The 4,236-nt window shown below is 59.6% G+C and overlaps 1 protein-coding gene across 1 annotated transcript; it reads left to right on the top strand.

Moving 5' to 3' along the window:
* Positions 1 to 291: 291 nt before the first annotated feature.
* On the top strand, positions 292 to 4,233 carry CHRNG (cholinergic receptor, nicotinic, gamma (muscle); the record flags this gene model as incomplete). The annotated part of the gene is made up of 11 exons (XM_009872967.1): positions 292 to 459; positions 567 to 611; positions 817 to 926; positions 1,025 to 1,180; positions 1,457 to 1,554; positions 2,359 to 2,562; positions 2,845 to 2,959; positions 3,166 to 3,280; positions 3,585 to 3,789; positions 3,884 to 4,017; positions 4,099 to 4,233. Coding segments are annotated over 11 exons (1,485 nt in total), but the record flags the coding sequence as incomplete, so codon positions are not given.
* Between the last annotated feature and the right edge of the window lie 3 nt (positions 4,234 to 4,236).

The raw sequence follows: 4,236 nt of genomic DNA, 5'->3' as shown, positions 1-4,236 counted from the left end.
CCTCTGCCCTTGGGGATTTGTCATCCATGGGAGCAGAGCGTTGCGCACCATCCCACCGAGGTGTCCCCATGCTGACAGCCCGCTGTCCCCACCCTGCCCTGGGGTGAAGCGGGGTAGGGAGTGTGGGGACACACACACAGAGTGTTCCCCCCCACTTTTATCTGGGACACTGACACACCCCGTCAGGCGCACGCAGCCGCCTGTGCACACCCACAGTGACACACGTATGGCCATACCCCTCCCCACCCACACCCTGGTCCCTGGGGGTGGCACCCCCATCCCCACCCCGAGGTGCCCCCATGGCACGTGGCCACTCCAGGCGTGAGCTGCAGGAACCAGGAGGAGAAGCTGCTCCAGGACCTCATGAGCAACTATAACCGGGACCTGCGTCCAGCCCTGCGTGGGGACCAGATCCTCGATGTCACCCTCAAGCTCACCCTCACCAACCTCATCTCCTTGGTGAGACCCCCCACCCTCATTCCCACAGCAGAGTGGGATTTGTGCCCACAGGTCGGGCAGAGGTAGGCAGGGTGCTAAAGCCATCTCCCCTCTTCCTTCCTTGCCAGAATGAGCGGGAGGAGACCCTCACCACCAACGTCTGGATTGAGATGGTGAGACCCCACACCTCCAGGCTGGAACCCCCCACTTGGGCCACTCAGGGCGGTACCCCATGGAGGGCTGGCACTGCAACCTGCACCCCCTTTGTGGATGTCCTAAATTGAGCCCATTTTGGGGGCAGCACAGGACAAGTAGTTCATGAGCTCCCCCACCTCAGGGAGCACTGTGACCCTCTTCTCTTTGCTCCCCTTCCCACAGCAATGGTCTGATTATCGTCTGCGGTGGGACCCCGAAAAATACGACAACATCCAGCAGCTGCGAGTACCCTCTACCATGGTCTGGCTGCCTGACATCGTCCTGGAGAACAAGGAGGGGATGGGGCAATGGGGACATTTCCCTGCACAGGGGGTGGCAGCTCTCTCCCAGGCGTGGTTTGGGGCTGAGCCCACCCTTTCCCCCTGCCTAGCATCGACGGGACATTTGAAATCACTCTCTACACCAACGTGCTGGTGTCCCCCGATGGCAGTGTTTACTGGCTGCCCCCCGCTATCTACCGCAGCGCCTGCGTCATCCACGTCACCTATTTCCCCTTCGACTGGCAGAACTGCACCATGGTCTTCCAGTGAGTGCTGGCCGGGCACCCTGGCAGGTCGTCCTGGCACACAAGGGGTTGGCATAGGATGTCCACCTTTGTCCCGGGGCAATGAGCCCCCCAGGCAGATAAGTGCCACCTACCTGAGCTCTGCCACCCTATCAGTGGCAGGAGGCACCTTGGCCAAGTCAAGGACCCCAAAGGAGAGCTGGAGGTGGCCGGAGTCACCCGCTGCCACACTGGCACCCTTTGCCCATCCAGCCCACTGTGTGTCAGCCTGTGCCAACCCCCCTTATCCCTCCCCAGGTCTCAGACATACAGTGCCAATGAAATCAACCTGCTGCTGACGGTGGAGGAAGGCCAGACCGTGGAGTGGATCTTCATTGACCCCGAGGCTTTCACAGGTAACACCACGGCTGCCCTGGTGGCACAAGAGCATCCCACCACAAGGGACACGCAACAGGCCTGGTGCTACACCGGTGGCTGCCAAAAGCAGGGCTGCGGGGGCTATTAGCAGCTCCCTCCATTACACGGACACTTAAGTTATTAGTGGAAGCGGGAGTGTGGGAGAGATTTGTTTTTCTAACCCCCCCAGCCCGGGGCTCTCACTGCCTGGCAGGCGCTCCTGGAGAGCACCGCTCCTGGGAACTTGATTGATGCTGAGAACGTAGCTGTCACGGCCAAACGATGACGTTTTCCATCACATTTTAATTGCATATTGAAGGAACAAAATGCTTTTCGGGCAGTGAGATTTATTTTTTCATTACCAGCCTGAGCTGCAATCTTAACTGGAAAAAAAAATCTATCGCTCCTGCAGAAAGCGGGGGAAAACAGCATGCCATCACTCAGCATCATGCTGGGTGTCCCCCCATGGCACCCTGGGGGCAGGGAGATGGGGGGAACCCAGCCCCACATGTAACACCCTGGGAACTCCCAAGGGGTACTTGGTGCCCCATATGTGCCTGGTTGTCCCTTCCAACACCTTTTTGGGGTGTTTTTCCCAGCCACTGCAACATGCTCTGGTGGTGTTCATCTCCCTCCCCAGCGGCTCTGGCACCTTTCCCTGTACTGTGACGAGACTGAGCGCCCCATGGGGCCCTCATCAACCACCAGCCCTCCCCTTCCTACCCTTCACGCTGGGGGGCTGGCAGCCCCAGTGCCCCCAGTGGAGCGGTGGGACTTACATGGCACTGGGACTCACATGGCAGAGAACGGTGAATGGGCCATCAAACACCGCCCCGCTCGGAAGATCATCAATTCGGAGCAATTCACCCCAGATGACATCCAGTACCAGCAGGTCATCTTCTACCTCATCATCCAGCGCAAGCCGCTCTTCTACGTCATCAACATCATCGTGCCCTGTGTCCTCATCTCCGCCATGGCCGTGCTGGTCTACTTTCTGCCTGCCAAAGGTACACACTGGTGCCATGCCCATGGGGAGGACAGGGATGGGAAAGGGGTGCAGCGATGAGTGAGAAAGGGATCATTGTCCGCTCTGTGCTTAGGGACCAGCAGTGCCACCTCTCACTCACTCCTGTGATATTTGGGGTGTGTGAATTTCCAGGTACCCCAAGGCTAAAGCCTTATGGTAGGGCTTGGCCAGTTCAGCCTTGGGGTGGGGGCTTTTTGCCAAAGGAGGGCAATGCTAACAACACTGCCCTGTGTTGACCTTTGCCTCCCTGTCTCCTCGGCAGCGGGTGGGCAGAAATGCACCGTCTCCATCAATGTCCTCCTGGCCCAGACCGTCTTCCTCTTTCTCATTGCCCAGAAGGTGCCTGAGACCTCCCAGGCTGTGCCTCTCATCGGGAAGTAAGTGATACACAGGGACAGGGGTGCCAGCCCTGCTGTCACACAGTGCCAGCAGGGTCTCTGGGTACAGAAACATTCCCCAGCCCAGGCAGGGCTGGATCAGGACTACCGCACGCCCATGTCCCACCACCAGTCCCCAGCTTCCAGCCCAAGAGGGCACTTACAGGCCTAGCAGCCCCACATGAGGCCCCGTGCCCCCTCCCCAGGTACCTGACCTTCCTCATGGTGGTGACGGTGGTGATCGTGGTTAATGCTGTTGTCGTCCTCAACATCTCACTGAGAACACCCAACACTCATTCCATGCCTGAGAGAGTGCGCCAGGTACCTACCTCATAGACACGAGCAATGGGTTGGGTGTCTGGGGACTGAGGCGATGTCCATTGCAGGGTGGGGTGGCAGGCATGCCTTCATCTGGGTTCCTGGCACAAAGAGGTGTCCACAAGGGACCACACTGTACCACCAAACCCCTCAAAGCCACTCTGAATGCTGGGGAGCTGCAGGAGCCAACAGCCCCAGCACCCTATGGGGATGCTCCAGGCAATGCAGGGGCACCTGATCCCACCCACTGGGTGTCCTGGGTGGTGGTGGAGAGGGGTTGTGTCCCTGACAGTGATGCTGTGCCTAGGTGTGCTTGCACCTCCTACCCCGCTACCTGGGCATGCATATGCCCAAGGAGACACCGGGGCCACCACGAGCTGCTCGGAGACGCAGCTCCCTGGGGCTCATTGTGAAAGCTGACGAGTACATGCTCTGGAAAGCCCGGACTGAGCTGCTCTTTGAGAAGCAGAAGGAGAGGGACGGGCTGATGAAAACTGTGCTGGAGAAGATCGGTGAGTGTCCCCGGGAGCTTGGCACCTCCCTGCAAGGCTGGGTGATATGCCAAGCACTCACTGGTGCCTGCTGTGCTGGCTCCGCTGCCCCTAGGACGTGGCCTGGAGAGCGGCAGTGCCCAGGACTTCTGCCAGAGCCTCGAGGAGGCAGGCCCCGAGATCCGCGCCTGCGTGGATGCCTGCAACCACATCGCCAACGCCACACGGGAGCAGAATGACTTCAGCAGTGTGAGTCAGGGTTGGGGGGAGAGGGACACTGCTGGAGGGCAGCAGGGGCAGCTCTCACCCCCCTCTCTGTGCCACCGACAGGAGAGTGAAGAGTGGATCCTGGTGGGACGGGTGATCGATCGTGTCTGCTTCTTCATCATGGCCTCCCTCTTCGTGTGTGGCACCGTCGGCATCTTCCTCATGGCTCACTTCAACCAGGCACCCGCCCTGCCCTTCCCC

The sequence above is a fragment of the Apaloderma vittatum genome, unplaced genomic scaffold (assembly GCF_000703405.1).
Source record: "Apaloderma vittatum isolate BGI_N311 unplaced genomic scaffold, ASM70340v1 scaffold8287, whole genome shotgun sequence".
Lineage (NCBI taxonomy): Eukaryota > Metazoa > Chordata > Aves > Trogoniformes > Trogonidae > Apaloderma > Apaloderma vittatum.
Note: the sequence above shows the minus strand (reverse complement) of the source record. Positions and strands in the feature narration are given on the sequence as shown.